At 40.0% G+C, this 22,470-nt stretch overlaps 1 protein-coding gene across 1 annotated transcript; it reads left to right on the top strand.

Annotated features, from left to right (window-relative positions):
- The first annotated feature begins 9,198 nt into the window (after positions 1-9,198).
- On the top strand, positions 9,199-22,466 carry LOC139717271 (NADP-dependent oxidoreductase domain-containing protein 1-like). The gene is made up of 5 exons (XM_071628765.1): positions 9,199-9,401; positions 11,552-11,751; positions 12,363-12,728; positions 15,393-15,579; positions 22,286-22,466. Exons 1-5 carry the CDS (start codon positions 9,205-9,207, stop codon positions 22,464-22,466), a joined length of 1,131 nt encoding a protein of 376 aa, XP_071484866.1. The 5' UTR covers positions 9,199-9,204.
- The last annotated feature ends 4 nt before the right edge of the window (positions 22,467-22,470 follow it).

Below are 22,470 nucleotides of genomic sequence, written 5' to 3' on the forward strand. Positions count from 1 at the left end.
AGAGATGGACTGTGGACTTCATACCGGAGAGAGATGAGGTGATGGTTGTACGTGTAACTTAATTTATGCTTTAAGAGACTAGATAGAGGCAAAGAGAGAGAGACGAGGTGGGGCGATGGAGTGTGTGTGTATATATATATATATATATATATATATATATATATATATATATATATATAATTATACAGATGTACATACAATAAGGGAGATTGGAGAAGAGAATGTGCATGTTCGTGTGTATGTGATTGTTTGAGGTTGCGTACATCTCAGCAGACAGAATCTTCGAAAGAGACACTCTACACTAAACCGTGAGAGGGTACATCGATGTACTAATCCTGTTCGCTAATGGCCAAATTAAACCTTGCTATAAGCGGTCAAGTTGCCAATCGGAAGTGATTAATATTTATCCTAAGTGACCAGTCAGCGCTGGGTGTTCCGAGATTACCTTATAGGTGGCTAGAGTCAGCGACTGATCGCGACCTGCCTTGTTTCGTTATATCGTCTTAGAGTCTTCAGCGTGTGAAGAGTGGGTGGTGGGGGGGGGGGGGGGGGGGTTAAAGGCCAAGCTAGTGGGAGGAAATGCACGGGAGAGGGGTGAATAGAAATAGACGTGACGTTGATTGTTTTACATAGAAAGAGAAAATAGTGTGAAAGTACATGTACTTTGTACATAGTATTTCTAATGAACTCTTCTTGGCTGCAAAAAACAAAGGTAATCCATCATTTCACCATTTGTAATATTCTCCTGATCTTAGAAATCGATTCTCATTCAAGTGAATTAAAGCAAATGAAAACCTAACCATAATTATAATTAAACGTCAATCCATTTGCTATTTAATTAATGAGAAACCAAAGGCTAGAAGGTAGCAAAACATCAATAGATAATCAAAAACTTGAACACTTTGAAGTGTGTAAATCGGTTAGAATCGGTTAGGAAAATAAAATCTGTAAATGGTACATTAGCAAAATGGGTGTTTTAGATAATACGTGTAATCGTCTGCCAAACGAAAGTGTCATTATTACACGGGAATAATGACCGTCACATGACCAATCTACCATTCCAATTACGTAAGGACAAATTGCTAATGAATTCCAAGTAGGTGTAGTTATCGCCTGAAGGGAAGGGGATATACATTGTACATGCTTGTATATACCCTTATGTGCACACGCCGTGCGTTGGACACCAAACCAGATTAGCAACGTAGCTCATGGTCTTAATTTAGCCCACACAGCATGATTACGCATCACTCCGCCATATGACTAGGTTCTGCCTCATCATTGGCAATTACAGCGACTCATTCTTATTTTATCATCGCTTGTTTATTTTACCGTTTTTAATGTCTGTCTTTCAGTTATACAGCAAGGGCATCTGCGTGTGAATAATGACTCTCCTATAGTCATACAGGGTGATGACCATAATTATTGTTTTCAGTCAATTATTAGTATCTTTAAGGGTCGTGATTGCGTTATTATAGGTTGATGATCTTCTCCATCGTGCAGTTTCTATTCCCTCGTGTAGGCTATAGTAATCAAATATAAACGTGTAGAAGATCGGCATTTTCAGCTCTGTACTACGATGATTCTCTGTTATTCATTCTTTATCATCCTCATCTTTTTTCACTAATTTTTTTTTTCATCTTTACATGTTCTTTTGTCTTCCTCTTCTTCTTCTACTTCGTCTTCCCCTTCTTTGGGTGTCGGGCGGGGGGCGAAGCATTCTTCTGTCCGGCAGGAAAATGTTGCATTCACCACGCTAGGTAACGATATATCTCCACACTGAGTCGCCCTTGGTCTATTTTCATGATAGTGGCCGGCTGACTAGAAAACTATTACATGAAGACAAGCAGGGGATAAGGTTTTAGTGCAATGTACTCTCGCTCCGGTGGTTGGCGAGTGAGCACAGCTCATGCCCTTTAAGTTCACGAACGCCCCCTACGGTTGAGAATGGATAACGACAAGCAGACAGGAAAACAATTCTTGCCAGCTTACTTAAATTCGCACTCTAATCTTGTCGAGTGCGATATTCTGTAAATACATCAAGATCACTACCACACCCGGGCGAAGCGAAGCCCCCCTGAGTGTGGGACCAACACCCTCTGATATAGGTCTGGTAAGTGCGGGCTGGACAGACGTTGATATAGGCAGTCCACACCCATTTCCTGAGGCGTAATCCATACCCTCACGACGGGGAATCATAAATTTCGAGCCACGCCTCAACGCCCCTAATTGCACCATGCATGTGTGATAGAAGGATACGATTTAACAGGGCTTAAAACGATTGCAATTGGCGAGCGTTGAGATAATCACAGCTAACACAATCCAGTCTCAGCCACGCCCAAAATAGCCTATCATGTCCTAATTATTGCTCCTCCTTTGGGTAGAGTCTCTCAACACCAATCCCCTGTGATATCTATGATATTTTTCTACTTGAGCATTAATCTGTGAATTAGTCCGAATTATCACAGAAATGACTCACCACGTAAGGTGACAGTGACCTCACCCTTAAGTATTTTTTAAATGATTTGCAAGAACATGTTAATTACGAAACTGTCGATTTACATTCTCCGCTTTTTGTTTTGTTTTGGTTTTTTTTTTTTTGGGGGGGGTGATTTTTTAAAGGATTTGATTATTTAGGTGTGAATACTTATTAACAGAATCCAAGTGAATCTCCGTTCCATATGATATTCTAGAAGGCTTACAAAGGAAGAGTAAAATCAATCACAAGATGGTAGCAGTCTCAATGAGATTGGACGTCAGGGGCGGATCTAAGAATTCCGTAAAGGGGACGCGCCTTTACAAAATTAAATGCCCCCCCCCTCCCAATTTTTTTTTATTTCTTTTGTTTCAACAAAAAAAAATAAAGAAGGGGGCGCGCGCCCGGTGCGCTCCCTTCTGCATCCACCACTGGACGTGAAACAAGAAACCTAAAGTGAAATATATTGGTCACAACCATGATAATCATAAACATGCTGATTGTAACATAGATGGACCATTACTATCTATATCATTGGTTTGTACAATAAACTTCAACTTGAAAACATGTTTTGGTAGAAATCATTCAACAAGACTATAGCAGAAGCCCTTTCAAAAGTCTTCACTGTCGGAATACATGTATTACAAAACATAATTATAATTTATATCCAACTGTCTTTCAATAGAAATGAGAATGCATGTGTTTATTTGATTTGACTCTGTTTGTTTTGTTTGTTTGTTTGAGGTGATATGGCCATGGTGTGGCATTGCACTTCAAACTTCTGCCGTTCTGTTTGTTTCATTATTCCCAATGTTAAAAATCTCGATCAATTTGAACATGGAGCAGCTTTTCACTTTTAAGGGCCCTACCAGAAAATGAGAATTTCCTGAACCTATAATAATAGTGATGATAATAGCATTGTATAGTAAAAGTACTAGTGGTAGTAATAGAAGTGGTAGAAGTAGTAGTAGTAGCAGCCGTAGTGGTAGTAGTAGTAGTAGTAGTAGCATAGGCCTACATTTCCGGTATAGTAATAATAACAATAACAATAACAGTAATACTCATTGTAGTCATCATGAGAAAAAGTGATAATGTTAAAAAAGGGATTTATTATTATTGTTATTATTACTCTTATTGTTATTATCATTATTACTATTATCATTGTTATTATCATTATTATCATTATTATTATTATTACTATTTTTATTATTATTATTATTATTATTATTATTATTATTATTATTATTATTAACACTGTAGTAGCTGGCAATAGCTCATTCACTTCATTTTATTTTCATTTCATCTTATTTTATTAAATGAAATAAAATGAAATGAATGAAAACATGAATAGTGCATCATCATGATCACCTCTTTCTCTTTTTCCCTGCCCATCTCCCTCTCCCTCTCATTTCCTTAATTATCATATGTCTTGGTTAAACAGTATGCCCAAGTATGCATCCCATAAGATTAGAAATGAAACTGATGATCGAGTGCGCATGGGAGAGAACACCCATTACAGATTATTCATAATTGCCTTTCCGAATTGCTCATCAAAGAAGTTGTTCGATTAGTAGTGGTCGGCATAGGAAATTCTCAGCAAATTATACTGAGGCTTAATGACAATTTGAATTTGAATGTGAATATCTCTATAGATGCTAAAATTGTGGTCATTCAAAAAGTATTCCTATAATTGAATAATTGTTGATAACAACAATAACAATCATGATTATGATTTCAATAATATGTGTTCTAAAAAGAATGAGAGTGAGGCAGAAATCAGAAGCAACAATGACTGTCTTCTTAAAGGAGAATAAAACCCAAATGTACGTGATTTGAAGGAATCACAGCAATATGGGGGGGGGGGGGGAGCACCAGCCCCACTTTTTTCTCTTTTTTTTTTTTTTTTTTTTTTTGCCAGAACATATATAGGGTCAGAATTTTTGCCCCCCACTTTTTTTTTTCAAGAAATATAGGGTCTGAATTTTTTTGTGCTGCTTTTCAGGTGATGTTGGCGAAGATTTCTTATTCTTTTCTTTTTCTTTTAGATTTTACTTGTCATCTTCCCAATTCTGAAAATGATTGATGATTGATTGATAAAGGCTACAACACTTTACATACAATTATAAAGAAAATAAAAAAAGATACTTAAACATATTTTCACTGTAGTAGCAAAATGAAAGAGTACTTATGTCTTTTCTCTTTCAGAAAGTAGTGGGAGGGGTTATAACTTAACATAAGTCGGTATTAACAAGTCTTGGGAATGTGTACTTTTCATTTTTTTTAAATGAAATTTTGTGGAATTCGCTTTATATATTCTTTATGTCGCCGTTAATAGGGCCTACCTGACAGCGAGAATCGCAGTAGGCCTTGTCTTTTTATCCAGCGATGGCTGCACCGAAATATCACACCCTTTTTACCAAAAATTCAAAGATTGAGGATTGCGACTGTTATTTTTAGACAGCTTTTTCTTTTATCTATTTTCAATCTTCCTTTGTCAGTCTGTGTTATCAAGGAGCTCACATGGAGATTCTATATATCACAGCAACAGCAACAGCGGAGACATCCAATCAAATCCTGGTCCTAGAGTGAAAAATGTTTTTCCGTGTGGAGTCTGTGAACGACCGGTAACATGGTCACAAATTGCAGTATGCTGCTCAAATTGCTCAATCTGGCACCACAAGTCGTGTGAGAGCATTGCTTCGCAAGACATGTCTCACCTAGAGAAGTCAGAAGTTGTATGGCACTGCCACAAGTGTAATAGCGCTAACATCGACAGCTTCACCTTCCATAGCTATGAATTGGAAGAGTCAAACATCTATTTCCCACTCACCAACCTCAAGGATTCGCTGGATACATTAAAGGACAAGTTCACCTTCATAAACATAAGGATTGAGAAAATGCAACAATATTAGTAGAACACATCAGTGAAAGTTTGAGGAAAATTGGACAATCGATGCAAAAGTTATGAATTTTTTAAATTTTTGTGTTGGAACCGCTGGAATAGGAGACTACTACAGCTTGTGAGTCATATGCGTACAACAGTATAAAGAAAATATAAAAGAAAATTCAACATATTTTCACTTTTTTCGCATAATAAAAGAGCAATTGACTTGCCTCTTTCTAAGGGCAGGGGGAATAATATTACCCATAACATGTATCGGTAACGAGTCAGGGGAATGTGTACTTTTTTCAAAAGATGGAATTTTGTGAAATTCTCTTTATATTTTCTTTATATTGTTGTACGCATGTGACATCTAAGTTATTCATACACTGCAGTAGTCTTCTCATCCAGCGGGTACTGCACAAAAACTTCAAAAAATCATAACTTTTGAACGGATTGTCTGATTTTCCTCAAACTTTCAATGATGTGTTCTACTAATATTGTTACATTCTCTCAATCCTTATGTTTATGAAGGTGAACTTGTCCTTTAAGCTCCAATGAGCCCTTTAGCCCCACCTTTGCCAGTAGCCCACGTAAACAACGTAACTTTAGAAAGAGAAGCCAGCGAACATCTACACCAAGTCCGACTAGTGGTGTGACTGCCCCAAGCCGGGAGACCACGGCCCGTCGGAGTACCCCTTCAGAGTCATTACCTGACAGCGAAAGACCAAGTACTACCTCTGGCTCTAGTCTGGAAGGAGAAAACAGCAGAACCTTCCTGAGAAACACTGGTAACCTTAGACTCCTGACTGTGAACCGCTGCAGCCTGAGAGGAAAGACGGCAGAGTTTAAGGCGGCGCTCCAGTATGTTAAACCCGATATAATCTGTGGCACAGAATCCTGGCTCCAAGGAATCAAACCTGGCCTGGACCCAGGAAAAGATGCCATCAAGAATAGCGAGGTGTTCCCATCTTCATACCAAATCTACAGAAATGATAGAGATGGCTGTGGAGGCGGTGTTTTCATAGGAGTACAACAGGAAGTTATGTGCAGTGAACTCCCAAACGCAGTCACGGAATGTGAGATCCAATGGACAAAGATCCAACTGCCGAGATCAGCTGAGGCATATTTTGGAGTCTTCTATATGCCTCACCGCAGTCTCCTAGATGTCAAGCGACTTGACGAGTCCCTCAAGAAATTTCAAGGGAAGGAAAACAAAACCATTGTGATTGCAGGTGACTTCAACTGTCCTGATATAGACTGGCAAACTCTCACCCTGCGTCACAATGCTCAAGACAGAGAAGTCCAACAAGCTTTAATCGACCTTTCATTGGAACACGGACTGGTCCAGATTCACAACCAAGCTACGAGATATGATAACATCCTAGATATCGTGCTCACTAACAACCCAACACAAATGAAATCGTCGTACAGCATCCCAGGTATAAGTGATCATGCCATGGTGGTCACGGACTTCGACATGAAACCAGCCATTGCAAAGATACCACGGAGAAAGATCTACAAGTACTCTCAAGCTGACTGGGAAGAGGTGAAAAAGGATGTAGCCAACATATCTGAGATGGTCATTGAAAGAAAGAGGCAAGGGACAAACGTCCAAGACCTATGGACTATGCTGCGAGACTCCCTGTTAGACATCATAGAACAAAGGATCCCCTCCAAGTCGAGCAGCAGCAGACAGTCACTTCCCTGGTTTAACCACAAGCTGAAAAGAATGGTGAAGAGGAAGGCACGACTGTACAGGAGAGCCAAGAAGACTAACTCATGGGCCGACTACAAGGCCTTTCAACGCCAGTGTAGACAAGAGTTCCGTCGAGCTGAGAGGGACCATCTCACCTCCACCATCGTCGATGAACTGGAAATCAACAAGAACTCCAAACCCTTCTGGAGCTACATCAAGGCCAAGAGGAAAGACAGGAATGGAGTTCCTCCCCTCATGCTGGAAGGAAACCTTGTGAAGGACAGCAGGACCAAAGCAACCACCCTCCTGCAGCAGTTTACATCTGTGTTCACAAGGGACCAGACCAATCGTATGCCCAGCATTGAAAAAAGCTACAATTGCTCCCTCCCTCCTCTGCAGATCACAGCTGATGGAGTTCTCAAGCTATTACAGAACATCAACATCCATAAAGCTTGTGGACCGGATAACATCCCTAACATTATCCTGAAGCAGTGTGCCACCGAACTTGCGCCAGCTTTGAGTGAGATATTCCAGCTCTCCCTGGACACTGGGGTACTACCTACTGACTGGTTGCAGGCCAACGTGACACCAGTTTTCAAGACCGGGGATGTCCACCAGTCGGCAAACTACCGTCCCATCTCTAAAACATCAGTCACATGTAAACTCCTGGAACATATCATATGTAAACACCTCCTTGATTATTTAGAAGAAAACAACATCCTAACTCACCTGAATCACGGTTTTAGATCTGGATACTCCACCGAAACCCAGTTGATCACTGCCCTCCATGACCTGTTGCATGCAAACGACCAAAGGAAGCAATCAGACATCATAGTGCTGGACCTTTCGAAGGCTTTCGATAAGGTCCCCCACGAAAATCTCCTACATAAACTTACATCCATTGGAATCACTGGCCCCACCCACTCATGGCTTAGAAATTTCTTAACAAAACGCTGTATGAGAGTCGTCATAGACGGAGAGAGCTCCCACGATGCACATGTTGATTCAGGTGTACCCCAGGGAACAGTACTCGGGCCCTTATTGTTCCTTTGCTACATCAACGACCTACCAGACACAGTGAGGTCGCAAATAAGGCTGTTCGCAGACGACTGTCTCCTTTACCGTCAGATCAGGAACCAGGAAGACCACCTCATCCTTCAAAACGACCTGACAGCCCTGGTCTCTTGGGCACATAAATGGGGTATGTGCTTCAACGCAGAGAAGTGCTATACTATGAGTGTCTGCAGTAAATCATCCTACTTCTATCAACTCAACAGCCATATCCTGCAGCACGTCCACGACATCCGTTACCTAGGAGTCACTATCTCTGACGACCTGAAGTGGGAGAAGCATGTCGCAAAGACCACGCAAAAGGCAAATTGGGTTCTATCCCTCCTTCGGAGAAACCTCTACTTCTGCCCTGCCAACGTTAAGCGAACTGCCTATACTTCACTCGTTAGATCACTCCTTGAGTACGGTGCCACTGCCTGGGACCCATATCTACAAAAGGACATAAACAGACTTGAAAGTGTCCAACGAAGAGCTGTCCGATTCATAACAGGGGATTACGTGTCCAGAGATGACGGCTTTATCACAAACAAGCTGGCTGAACTTTGTCTCCCAAGCCTGAAGGAAAGAAGAAGGAATCTCAAGCTCACCCTCTTCTTCAAAGTGGTCGGGGGGCTGGTGCCAGCTCTCCCAATTCAAACCTTTGCTCAACCTAAAAAACTTAGACGACGTATCCGTGTTAAGCAATTCACAAACTGCGATACTGTAAATATCTTGGACAGACAAGTGACAAATAACAGTAAGTGCTTTAATCAAATAAGAGCACAAACAGAACAATTCAGAAACTCATTCTTCCCGTCTACTGTCATCGAGTGGAACCACCTGAGTGACGCCACTATTAACTCGCCATCAATCGCCTCATTCAAAAAGGCCATTGATAGAACTTTCTAATCACCTCTGCGCCCTCTCTCATCCGATGCGTTATGCCCAGTAGGGCCCTGCATCGTAAACATCCAGATCCAGATCCAGATCCAGATCCAGACGTACCCGTACGCGTACTCACGATGTCAGAGCCTTTCATTACAGCATGCATGCAATGAAGGGCTCTGACGGCGCGCGCACTGTTATTGCTTGGAAACCGAAATGGCGTCTGTTTTGGATGTTGGTTCTGTGGGGAAGCTGAATGATATTACAAAAGATTTACCATCTTTACAGTTTGAAACTGCTATCCCCAAAGATGAACAAGGCCCTTATTTACTGCTTCGTAAAAGGTCGCATGCAGTAACTGTGACAGCATGCGCCCAAGCGGCATATTTTGTCGCAGTTTTGAATGAAGCGAGGTGAGTTGAGCAGATGTATCGTAGTCCCGTATGTATAAATTTACGTTATTGTTATCAAGTGAGTGTTGGTAAAGTAGGGTGTCTTGCCAGTAGTCTTACATTCACATGTAATAGACGTGTCTAGGTCATATTTAACTCTTTCAGACAGACTCTTGAGTTCCCCTTTGACTTCTATTAGAAGTTCCAAGTCTGTCATAAGTTTGCAGAAGAAAAAATGAACTCGGTCTGTAATTGTTAAATAGAAGATACACAGTCACAGCTCAGCCTCTCAGGGGAGAGGGTTCTAACAATACACGTCTATAAATTTTACCTAGTAAAACTAACGTTAGGGCTCTAGTTTAAATCAATCTAAAATCTCAGTTAACCTTTTTCTCTCAAAGGTTTTATTAGAATATGCTTTGTTCGGCGATTGGCACAAATTTTATGGCTATGGCTGGCTTCATATCGATCACACTCGCACTCATTCGTAACAAGTAACGTTAGGTGTCTATTCCTACCCGATTCTGGACATCTAACGTTAGAATTGTTATAGCCCCTAATTTTATACTCACAGACAGTTGCAGTCATGTCAGAGTCGCCTTAAAGTTTAGTCACAGCTCATATTGATGAATGAAAGTGCCCCTGCCAGAAATAGGCACCCTGCGGCATATTTGGTATTTTACTCTTTGGTAGAGAGGTAAACTAGGTTGTATAGAATCTATTGGTCTAGTAGGTGTCCAACACATCGACACTGTATGTACATTGAAACCGACACCCCTCTATTTACATTATATAGCATTGCATGTAAAGAACGAACTTTCACGCATGAGACTTCGCGCAGTGGTTTTGCATTCTTCACTGGCACTACACTGGGGATTCGATGATGCCGAAATTACTCATTTACTGAAAAAAACAAAACTATAATAAACAAGATCAGCAGTAAAACAATGATACCGTAGATTATGGATGCACATTGGAAAAGCATTACGTGCATTTCACAGGTATTTTCAGTAGAGAGTAGGGGTGTTGGTTTCAAAACTATGGCACAACTGTGTGCGTCAAAATAACAATGTATGCGTTCGAAGCAGTTATCTTGTACCGCAAATTGCATTTTTAATGCGCGCTTGTGAATTCAAAGTATTTTCTTTACATGTGAGTAAAATTTCAGGCAAATTGTGAGATATTTTAAGTATCTATTGATAGAAAAAACAGGGTGTCAATGTGTTAGACACCCAGCTACAAAGTGTATACTTGTAGACAATGTTGTTAACATTGGCAGAGCCAGAGGCTAGGAAATCCTAGACCTACATTGTATATAAAGTATCTCCATTTAGTCAGAGTAACACCTGTAACAACAGACCACTTGGGTTAGCCAGAGTTTGAACAGTCCTACTAATATTGGCAGAGGGTTCTAGTGTGTTCTCCCATTAAAAGTTTATACACTGTACATTAACCCCCGGGCGCTTCTTGTAACCTTAGGGCTCTCCTTGTACACAGATATACTGCTTCGCGTTTGGGCTGGTTGCAATTAACTGTACATAGGAACTACATGTATATTATGCCATTACATGTGTGAAAAGTCTATATCTGTGTATATAAATGCTAATAGACCCTCTTAAATGGCAACTGATTACAATTTTTAGTTTACTCAATCTGTCTTTTAGGGCTTTAATCTCACTTGCAAAGCATGTGGATCTATTAGTAAAATAAATTCATAGTCATAAACAGTAATTCATAATCATAAACGTGAGATGTGAAATTCCTTTGCGTCCTACTATTCTTTCTTTGACAAAACCCAACTTTCGCTATTTTGTGTATTTGACACATTTTTTTTTTAAAGGGTAAGTGTTAATCAACGTGAACATGGAGGAGAGCTCCTCTTTTAAATTTTCCTCTGTCCTAAGTGACTAGTCTGAATTCAGCACCTTTTTTTTATTGCTGCCAAAGGAATGTTGCAAGCTGCAGTAGCATTGGTAGTTTTATGCAAAGTTTAGAGCTAGGATGATTAGTGATGCAACAAATCAAGTATCACACGCACTGCCGTATGTGGGTATTTGAGTTTAGTTCATGATGGTAACTAGTCTCCTATTGACAAGGATGTACACTGTAACTTTTTTAGTTGTTGTTGAAGACTTTGATTTGTCTTTTTTTTTTTAAATCTCTCTTTCCAGGCAAACAATTCTTGAATTGAAGAGCCCCCAGCAATCAAAAACCTCAAAATTCCTCCAGAAAGCTCCTCCTCGAGACCCAGTGAGGGTTGGCATCATTGGCTGTGGTCGGATGGGCAGCCATCTGGTGAATGCTCTCATTACATATTCAGATGTGCTTCCCCATGAGATACAAATATCAACCAGAAGGCCTGAAACATTAGGTAAGTTTCTATCATATCACTGGGTTAAAATAAGAAACTATGTCAAACTTTCAAAGACAGTGACAAAGCAATCATCAATTTCAATTAGCATGGCTATTGGGGCATTGCACACCTTGTATACTGTATGTTTGAAAGAGATTGCATGTCTTGCAACTTTGAAGACTTTTTGATTGACTAATCAATCTTTCAATGTGCCATGATGGAAGGGATGTCTTGAAAATAAGGATTGGTCCTGAGGATATGACTTGGTTCTTGCAAAAAAGGTAGGTTTTCCTTGTTTGCAAGATTATTTACAGAGGGGAAAATACAAGGTATTACATCGTAAGAATTAAAATGGTAAAGTCGGCGTACTTGAAATACAAATTGGGAACCCAGCCTGCTGTTCAAGACTAGGAAGTGCTGTAAACAAAAGATTCCCTTTTACAATTCATCTGCATACTCAATAAGGCATGTGCTTGTTCAATGTACATTCTGGCTTTTTAGGGTTTGATTTACTGTTTGCTATTATAGAAAACAGTAGAAAAGGGAAAGAAAAGAATATCCAGTTCAGTGGAAAACAAAATGCCAACAAGAACACCTTTCTGGGTTTTTTTTTCTCTGCACTTGTCTAGCCCACTTTAAGAAGAAAGGGATGGAGTGCATGTACAACAATGCCAAGGTGGCCTCCTCTGTCCACCTCCTCTTCCTCTGCGTCCTGCCATCACAGCTGGCGACGGTAGCGGAGGACATCTGCGGTGTGATACCTGCCCACTGCACCGTCTACACGTTTCTCAGCTCGGTTCCTGTCCAGCGGCTCAGGCGTGTGCTGGAGTGCAAGAGCATCATCAAGCCGGACTTCATCTGGATCCCCGGCAGGCCAGAGAGTGGGGCGGAGGACAGCACGCTCATGTCGACGTGGGACTGCACGCAGGACGTGTGCACCACCTTGGAGAGGCAGGACCATGTGGAGGCCACGTGCCCACTGGCTGAAACCAAAAGTTAGTCAAAGATCAAAGTTGGATGATGCTAGCAGCTGGTTGGCTTTCCAATATCAGCATAGCATCTACAGGCAACTCACATTATAATAAAGCCCTCAACACCGGCAGTGTTATATTGTTATATTATAATGTTATATTGAAATGTTGTTATAGCCAAACAAAGTACAGAACGATATATCAGTGATAATTTGGGGACTTTTTACCTTGTTGTAACAAAAATTCTTCATGGGAGTGCACTGCAATTTACATCTGCTGCAATAGAAAAAAACAAACAAACACGATCGCAGATGACTGTGACTTCGTAATATTCCTTCTGTTCATAGCCATGCTTTTTTTAATGGATTTCAAGCATAAAATTATTTGAAAATCTGAATTTCTGCTTTTGCATAGTAGGTCTTAGGTCAACATCATCCTAACATACTCGACGTTTAACATTGTAATGCGAAAACGTGATGCCTAGTCTCAGTTTTGTTTTGCTTTGTTTGTTTGCTATTGTTTTTTTAAGTAGATGAATATTAAAGGGGATGGCTAGTAACCGATCAGTGGGAATCAGTGGGAATGCTGAGGGATGATTGTTCTAATCCTTGTGGGATTCATGTAAGAGTACATTATATATCTACTGTTGTGTGAAAATTATTTGCTTCAGAACGGTCTCATATTCAAGTAATGTGCAGATTAATGCCCCGTCACTGACCAGGCACGCTAACCTGGAAACATTAAACTGCACATTACTTGAATATGAGATCATTCTGAAGCAAATAATTTTCACACAACAAATGTACTCTTAAATGAAGCCCACAAGGAATTGGAACAATCATCCTCCAGCATTCCCACTGATTCCCACTGATCAGTTACTAGCCTTCCCCTTTAAACCCTTGACCTCTTGTTTTATCTGTGGCAGCTGTAAGAAGGAGTGTCATGCCCTTCTTGATGCTAAATTTTAGTAAATATCACTTTACCACCAGTAGTTATGATTGAAAGGTCAACAGCTGCTCAATTTCTTGAAAGCTTTATAGGAAAAAGAAAAGTGTCTTTAGGAAAAGAAAAAGAAAGGAAGATAAACATCCCTTCCTGAAAATTTGTTTTGTAACGATCTCTCAAATGCCTGCCTTTTTCACTTCCTCGCTGCCTGATATCTCAACTATCATTTTGCAAAAAAAAAAATGAATAAATAAAAGTGAATAAATGAATGAATAAATAAATAGATACATAAATAAATAAATGAATAAATAAATAAATAAATGAATAAATAGATAAATAAAAAATGAATAGATAAATAAATAGATAGATAGATCTAAGATAGATAGATCATGATAAATTAATAAATAGATAAAAGAGTTTAATCAAAACGGGGGGATATCTTTGAATGAAAGTTTGTATTATACGTCCAATACATAATCAGACATTTATGACCCAATGATCACCAAAGATATGATTATTTACAACTGTTTGAAAATCGGTAGCTTACTTTACTATACCAATCTGAATTACAGGAAGATGTCAGAACTTCAGATATCAAATTTTCTCAATGATTTAATGTCCTGGGTGTGACATTGTATGTGACAACTTTTCATCTAATCTCAGCTTTCAAAATTGCATATAAACTCATTGTTTATCCATACATTTTATTACCCAGTGGGATCAAATGAAATTACATTGAGACCCAGTGAAGAGGTACCTGTCAAGATTTTTTCATAGAGCTATTTTTTGAATAGTTTTTATTTTTATTTTTTATGAACAACAGTTTGATTAAACTTAGAATGCAAAGGTGACAGAACCATCAATGTAGCGAGAAGCGAGGGTGATTTTACTTTATGGCATGTCTGTAATCAAGGGATTGTTTGTTTAAATGTGGTTTCCAGATACTAATGGAGGATATCAGGAAATACCTGGAATGAATGATAAAATGAAAACACACACAGGGACGAAGCACCATAATGGAAACTCCACAGCTATTCAGAAAGACAATGGGATTAACCTGATGCTTTCCTCTCATTATTATTATTTTTTTTAAAGGGGGGGGGAGCTATTGTAATGCTTGTGTTCATATTTGCATGATAGTTTGCAAAGTTCACATGCTGTAGAGAGAATGACAGTGAATCCAATAACGTAAATCCTTCCACAAAATACCATAGACCATGCCGTAGATCAGATGAACAGTGTTTGGTCTGAACTAAAATTTTCTCATGTTTTTGAACTGCCTCTCTAAACCCTGACCCCAAATCTGAACTTCTGACTGTCAAAATAGCAAATTGTTTCCCTGCAACTTTCAACTCCATGGGTGTCTCGTGATTTTTTCCTTGAGAGAAAGAGATGGGGGTAATCCTCCTTCTACACGTGTGTACCAACAAAATTATGACAACATGAGAAAGAAAAATATATAAGTTGAAGGGTAAGAGTGATGGTGTGCTTGACATCTTACTAATTAAAGCGCCGGAGGAGAGAAAAGAGACAATATCTGGAATACGATTCAACCTCATGTTGCCAGTTTCTTGACGGTTCTTGCTACACCATGCTCAGATTTTTTCCTCTCACATTGAAATTGAGACGGTATATTGTTTTTCTCTGTGAATGATATGAGGAATGATTTTATTCAATTATGTTTCTCTTCTTGTATATTTCCGACATATGTTATGTACATTTCTTTCTTTCTTATTTTTTCAGACCCTATTGTGCAAACCAAAGAGAAATGGGTAGAGCTGGTTTTGTATTCCTTTGTCAACATGTGCACACAAGAAGGGCTGGCGAAAGAGCAGACAATAGCAGTGACTAATCGCATTGTCCTAGGACAGCATCCGAACAAGGAGCACCAAACGGAATTCCGCGTCTATGACTTCACAAGGAGACCAAAGTGAGTGATATGTTTCACGTGATTGAGGGTACTCTGTGCAAGTTGACGGAATTGTCATCCTCCAAAATTTTCAAAGGTTCTCTTTAAGGCATACTTTAGTCATTGTCATCTTTTAGTTTAGTCTTCATTTCAGCCATACACCACTTCCAGCATTTGAGACAGGAGCTACATAAAAAGTAGACAAGTCATGTTTTATGCCACTTTCCTCAAAGATTCAGATTGTTCTGAAATATTCGTGTGTACTGTTCAGAACATCTACAGTACATTCATATCATGCAGCAATAATATGTCAGGTATTTGTACACGTTTTGAAAAGAAGCCTCATGATTTTGTCATTCTCTGCGGAATATACACAAAGACAAAGTGAATTCAATTTTATGCTGCATAAAATACCTACATTGCCTATAGACCATGACACTCTCAGCCACACTCACAACTTAACCCATTGAGGACGGTTTGATTTTGCTACAACACGCATATCCCATAGACGCTTGCAGAGTATAATCGGGACTCGTCCTCAATGGGTTAAGGCCAAGTCTGCCATCAGGGTACTATATTTCCTCTGACCTGTGTGCAGCTTTCCGAGGGATCTCTAGATCTCGGGCTACACACTCCCCAGGGTTGCCATCAGTAGCATTGATTTATGCACTTGCTGATTGATCAGCAGTGTTTCGGCATCCACCATTGACATTCTGAAGGCAAATAGAAATGACTCGCCCAATGAAATGTCAATCATTAAGATACAAATCTACACATTTTCTCACATGGTAGACTAATCAGTGTCTTGGTAATTTCTTGAAGTAATGCTCTATTCAGTCCGTGTGGCAAATCTCGGAGATGAGAAAACTATGCCTGAGCTCACATTCATCCATGTGAACATAGTCAGCCGCCCACATGTCGGCCGCACGACCGCTGTCAAAAGAAGGGCATGAGGTAATGGCTTTGAAGAAATTTTGGCCAATCACAGTGCGCCGTTTGCCAGAGGAAAATGATGTCATGTCTGGCAAACTACTATTGCACCATACTCCTTGGGTTTCCTTGCGGCAAGCATAGTGCCCTCTATGGCTGCTGGAGTGATGCCAAGAACCCGAACCCCAACCTAATCCGTGCCTGCCATACTGTTTAGCCCGGCTGGGTCATGTGACCAATCAAGTGAACATTGCAGTCAGGAAGCAGGGAAAGCAATCTGGCATGTCCTGTTTCTGGTTGTCAGTCTCCTTTTCTTTCTTTCTCTCTTTTTTTTTTATTTTTTGCATGGTAGACTTTACCCTGCATGCCTGTTACCCAAGTTAACCCGTTGTGGACGAGTCCCGAGCATACTCAGGCAAGCGTCTATGGGAAATGTATGTTGTAGCAAAATCAAACCGTCCTCAACAGGTTAAGCTAAGCTAAGCTAAGCCTAGCTAACCTAACTATAGTAAAGTACCAGTATAAAAGAGAATGTGTGTGTGGTACCCTCCCCAAATTGACTTTACATGTGCCCTTACCCTTGACAGTACCTGGCCATACTGTTGAATTGGCCATTAGTCCATCCTTGTCCCACTTTCCTATGTGTGCAGCGGGGTTTAGGCCACCTTTGCCTTATTGGAACGATTAACTTGAATGTTGAAAATCGTGATGTTTCAAGCGTAATTTTGAATTGTGACAAAGTCTCATAGTCACAGGGTGCGTGTCACCCTTAGAAGGATGTGTTGTGAAATAAGCCAAACCTTAAGGTAGGGCTCCACACTAACTTTTATTTTTGGTGGCCCAAAGGCAAACATCCGACCTTTTTTGGTGGCGCGATCAGGCCACCACATTCTTCATTTCTGAAATTTTGGTGGCCCGACGTGCATTTTTGGTCGCCCCGGGCCACCGGGCCACCGTTAGTGTCGAGCCCTGCCTAAGGGCTGCTGTGATGTTTGTGATCAAATCTGCCTTTACTAATAAATGACTACAGTGGTGCAATGATTACAATACTAGCAGTGGTTTGGTGTGATCAGAGAGACTAGAAGGCCATCCGTGTTGGGGATCAGCAACAACAGTTTGTCACAAAACACTGCCTTAAAGGGATGGTGTAGTATTGGTTGAGGTGATGATTCTGCTTTTAACATTATCTGAGATATTTAGAAACCACTATATGAAATGTTAAAGAGCATTCAAATCTAAGGGTAATTGAAAGTTCATGTGATGAAAATTGGTTTTTAAATGAGTGAGATATCCAAAAACAACGTAAGACAAAGAGATCCTAGTAAAAGTCGTTGCCCATCACATTTTACTAGGATTTTTGTTGTTGTTGATATCTCAGCCATTTCAAGACCAATTTCATCAAATAAACAGTGAATTCCTCAAAGAATTACATGTTCTTTATTTATATAGGAGGTTTCTCATTATCTCACAAACACACACACACACACACACACACACACACACACACACACACACACACACACACACACACACAAGTTGGAAACCTGCAGCCCCATCAAAACCAAAACTGTACCATCCCTTTTTAGCATTTTTGCCCCTTTTTCTGACTCTTAGGTTTAAATGGAATCAAGCTAGACCATGGGAACATACACACACATGCACAAACACACACACGTACACACACATGAGTATCATGTGACTCAAATCTGGCAGCCACAGAACATCATCATGGTGGCAGGCACCCACTCACCTGTACACCCACATGCTGAATTTCAGTTGAACTGTGGCAAGAATTCCTGTACCACAGTATATTTCACTTTACCTTAGGAAAGCACACATTCCCTTGATGTATTAAAGGAAACCAAAACCCAAAGAGAAATGTGGATTGAGTGAAAGCAGCTACATTAGTAGACCACAAAGTTTGAGGAAAATCGGACAATCGATGCAAAAGTTATGGATTTTTAAAGTTTTGGTGTTAGAATTGTAGGATGAGGAGACTACAAGGGGTTATAACATCATGTGTGGACAACAATATAAAGAAATATAAAGGGAATTCCGCAAAAAATAATATTTCATGAAAATTACACATTCCATCAACTTGATACATTTGTTGTCCCCGCCGAACGAGTTCGAGCAGGGGACTATGAAACGGGCTCCGTACGTGTGTGTGTCCGTGTGTCCGTCCGTCCGTCTGTCCGTCCGTGTGTCCGTGTGTCCGTGTGTGCGTCCGTGTGTGATCAAAATCTTCAATTTGCTACTTCTCTGTCATTTATGAGCCAATTTTGATTCTGTTTGCTTTATATGATAGCACTACATGGGAGCTTTGAAACTTCTACACAGAATTTCAGTCGTGACCTTTGACCTTGACCTTTGACCTATATTGTACATTTTGCTACAAAATGCTACTCCTTCGCCATTTCTAACCCGATTTCGATTCCGTTTGCTTTATGTGATGGCACTAGGTGAGGGCTTCAAAACTTCTACACAGAATTTTGACCTTTGACTTCTTTGACCTTTGACCTTGATTTTTGACCTATATTGTGCATTTTGCTACAGAATGCTACTCCTTCGCCATTTCTAACCCGATTTCGATTCCGTTTGCTTTATGTGATAGCACTAGGTGAGGGCTTCAAAACTTCTACACAGAATTTTGACCTTTGTCTTCTTTGACCTTTGACCTTGATTTTTGACCTATATTGTACATTGGCTACAAAATGCTACTCCTTCGCCATTTCTAACCCAATTTCGATTCCATTTGCTTTATGTGATGGCACTAGGTGAGGGCTTCAAAACTTCTACACAGAATTTTGACCTTTGACTTCTTTGACCTTTGACCTTGATTTTTTACCTATATTGCACATTTTGTTACAAATGCTACTTCCGGCGGGGACATATGTTACGCACCGCGTAATTTCTACTTTTCCTTGTTAAGGATAGTAATTATTCCCCCTGCTTTCTGAAAGCAGTTATTCAAGTGCTCCTTCATTATGCTAGAAAAGTGGATTTTTGTGGAATTCCCATTATATTTTCTGTTGTCCCCACATGACCCCATAATCTGTAGTAGTCTCCTCATCCAGTGATTCCAATACCAAAACTTAAAAATTCATAACTTTTGTATCGATTGTCCGATTTTCCTCAAACTTTCACTGATGTGTTGATACTAATATTGTTGCTGTCACTCAATCCACATTTCTCTTTGGGTTTAGCTTCCCTTAAAGGACAAGTTCACCTTCATATACATGTGGGTTGAGTGAAGGCAACAATGTTAGTAGAACACATCAGTGAAAGTTTGGGGAAAATCCGACAATCCGTTCAAAAGTTATGAATTTTTAAAATATCTGTGCAATCACTGCTGGGGGAGAAGACTACTACAGTGTATGATGTCACTTGCATACAACGATATAAGGAAAATAAAAAGAAAATTTCACAAAACTTGACTTTTTGTCCCCGCCGAACGAGTTCGAGCAGGGGACTATGAAACGGGCTCCGTACGTGTGTGTGTCCGTGCGTGCGTCCGTGCGTGCGTCTGTCCGTCCGTGCGTCCGTGTGTGCGTCCGTGTGTGATCAAAATGTTCAATTTGCTACTTCTCTGTCATTTATGAGCCAATTTTGATTCTGTTTGCTTTATATGATAGCACTACATGGGAGCTTTAAAACTTGTACACAGAATTTCAGTTGTGACCTTTGACCTTGACCTTTGACCTATATTGTACATTTTGCTACAAAATGCTACTCCTTCGCCATTTCTAACCCAATTTCGATTCCGTTTGCTTTATATGATGGCACTAGTTGAGGGCTTCAAAACTTCTACACAGAATTTTGACCTTTGACTTCTTTGACCTTTGACCTTGATTTTTGACCTATATTGTGCATTTTGCTACAAAATGCTACTCCTTCGCCATTTCTAACCCGATTTCGATTCCATTTGCTTTATGTGATAGCACTAGGTGAGGGCTTCAAAACTTCTACACAGAATTTTGACCTTTGTCTTCTTTGACCTTTGACCTTGATTTTTGACCTATATTGTACATTGGCTACAAAATGCTACTCCTTCGCCATTTCTAACCCAATTTCGATTCCATTTGCTTTATGTGATGGCACTAGGTGAGGGCTTCAAAACTTCTACACAGAATTTTGACCTTTGACTTCTTTGACCTTTGACCTTGATTTTTAACCTATATTGCACATTTTGTTACAAAATGCTACTTCCGGCGGGGACATATATTACGCACCGCATAATTTCTACTTTTCCTTGTTTAATAAAGTGCACATTTCCTCGACTTGTTACTGACTTATGTTAGGGGTAATATTATTCCCCCTGACTTCTGAAAGCTATAGTAGTCTTATCATCTAGCCATGACTGAGCGGAAACTTCAAAAATTCATAACTTTTGAACGGATTGTCTGATTTTCCCTCAAACTCTCATTGATGTGTTCCACTAATATTGCAGCATTCACTCAACCCACATGTCTATGAAGGTGAACTTGTCCTTTAATAACATATGTTTTAGGTATCATCATTCCTCCTACCTTGCAAAAGAGGTTAGTCAGATGCTTTTTCATATTGCTAGAAAAATGAGAGTAGTGTGGAATTCTCTCGATAATTCCTTTAGATGTCATGCCACTGAGTAACTGTGACATCACAAACTTTTGTAGCTTTCTCATCCATCAGTGACAGCACATGGACTTAACTAAAACTGTAAACATTCATAACTTTGGAATGGATTGTCCAATACTAGTAATCCTTTTCCAACCAGGAAAAGAAGCAGCATATGCAATATATAATGCAATGCAGATACTGCTTTTTTGGTTTTTTTTTTTTTTTTTGGGGGGTGTTTTTTTTTTGTTTTTTTTTTTTTTTTGGGGGGGGGGGGCAGAACTTCACAGATGTATTCTCCCTCTTTTCTTTTCTTTTTTGCATTCTCTGAATCCACACATTCATTTTGGGGGTATATTGTCTCAAACAAATCTGTCAATGGGAATGGCAGGTACGTTAGGGTCACAGCCCGTCCTGATCAGTCTTTTCGCTGGGTCCCTGCTTTTGGTTGCTAGAAATTTCCAGTTTCCACCACAGGGAGTTTAGTATCAGTGGCTTCTGCAGCATGAGGGCCTGTTAGGAAAGAGAGAGAGAGAGAGGGGGGGGGGGAGGGGGAGAGAGCAAAATAGAGATAAAGAGATATGTGTATTTGTGTGTGTGTGTACTCATTGTCCTTCGTGTTTTGTCGTATCACACATGCAAGGATATTTAACCATGTGGGATATAGATAATTTGACGCCATGTCGGGGAAATGGTCATGGACCTAGATGTGAATTTCTGTGGCAACAATGAGAAGGAAAAAAAAAACCCTTGCATAAACCAATATCTAAATTTGGTAACTTTGATGACTTTTCAGTGTGGCAAAGTGCACATAATAGGAAAGTAACGCAAAAAGGGGAAACGGGCTTTAGAGCACCTAGGATACAGCAAAAACCAATAGAAAGAGCTATGATTACTTATTATTCTATTAAACAACATGCAATTCTAGGAAGATCAATACCTTGATCTACAACTTTGTTGAATGTTTGTGGAAATGTGTCCATGGCCTTTTCTTCCCCTTGTGTTCATAAGTGTAATGTGAATACATATTATGTGTAAATTCTAACAATTTGGACAGTTGTTTGACTTAGTCCATTGCATGGAGTGTTGCCCCCTTTGTGTCACTGATTTTGGAGGAACCATTTATACCCGTTCTATGATATCTGTAAATAAAAAGAAAAAAAATATGTAAGAATTGCTTTATTCCTTTCTTCCAATGCAGTTTGTTCCCTGTCTTTGACATGGCAGCCGTGGCAGCCAACCAGACACCGCTGACACAAACGGTGCTGGAGAATCAGGAACTGAGGGCGCTGTTCGTGAAAAAGTACAAGAGCATCTTTGACAAGTTCTACTACTGGAAGGGCATCAAGCAAGTTAAGCCAAAGACGCAGGAAGAGACATGACTGG

This window comes from Diadema antillarum, unplaced genomic scaffold, assembly GCF_040938485.1.
Source record: "Diadema antillarum isolate AM-2024a unplaced genomic scaffold, OU_Dant_1.0 scf00000074, whole genome shotgun sequence".
Lineage (NCBI taxonomy): Eukaryota > Metazoa > Echinodermata > Echinoidea > Diadematoida > Diadematidae > Diadema > Diadema antillarum.